Here is a 350-nt window from a genome sequence, read left to right as displayed (position 1 = left end):
CACGCAGCTCACCGGTATCCCCCCGACATCTGCCGCGGCAGCATTTGCAGCAGCCCGGATTTTCCCCGGGGCCGCCTGCAAGAACTTCCCGACCATCTCCTCAAGTCCAGCAGAAGATCCGCCGTCCGGGATCTCCTCCTCGAATGGTAACAGACGAAGATTTCCGGCGGTTCTCGGAAGGGATTCGAGGGTTTTAGCTGTACTCACGAAGGAAAAGATGGCAGACGGAGCAGCCGCGGCGAGAGCACGCGCCAGTGAATAGAATGGCGCGACGTGTGATGCGAAGGGGAAGGCGAACAAAGCCACATGTGGCGGCCGAGGCAAAGATGAATCGCCGGAGACAACCATGG

The 350-nt window shown here is 60.0% G+C and overlaps 1 protein-coding gene across 1 annotated transcript; it reads right to left on the bottom strand.

Annotated features, from left to right (window-relative positions):
• Positions 1-3: 3 nt before the first annotated feature.
• LOC114579066 (anthocyanidin 3-O-glucosyltransferase-like) lies at positions 4-348 on the bottom strand (the record flags this gene model as incomplete). Its single annotated transcript, XM_028692754.1, has 1 exon — positions 4-348. A coding segment is annotated over exon 1 (345 nt), but the record flags the coding sequence as incomplete, so codon positions are not given.
• Between the last annotated feature and the right edge of the window lie 2 nt (positions 349-350).

Source organism: Dendrobium catenatum, unplaced genomic scaffold, assembly GCF_001605985.2.
Source record: "Dendrobium catenatum unplaced genomic scaffold, ASM160598v2 original_scaffold_270810, whole genome shotgun sequence".
NCBI classification, from domain to species: domain Eukaryota; kingdom Viridiplantae; phylum Streptophyta; class Magnoliopsida; order Asparagales; family Orchidaceae; genus Dendrobium; species Dendrobium catenatum.
Note: the sequence above shows the minus strand (reverse complement) of the source record. Positions and strands in the feature narration are given on the sequence as shown.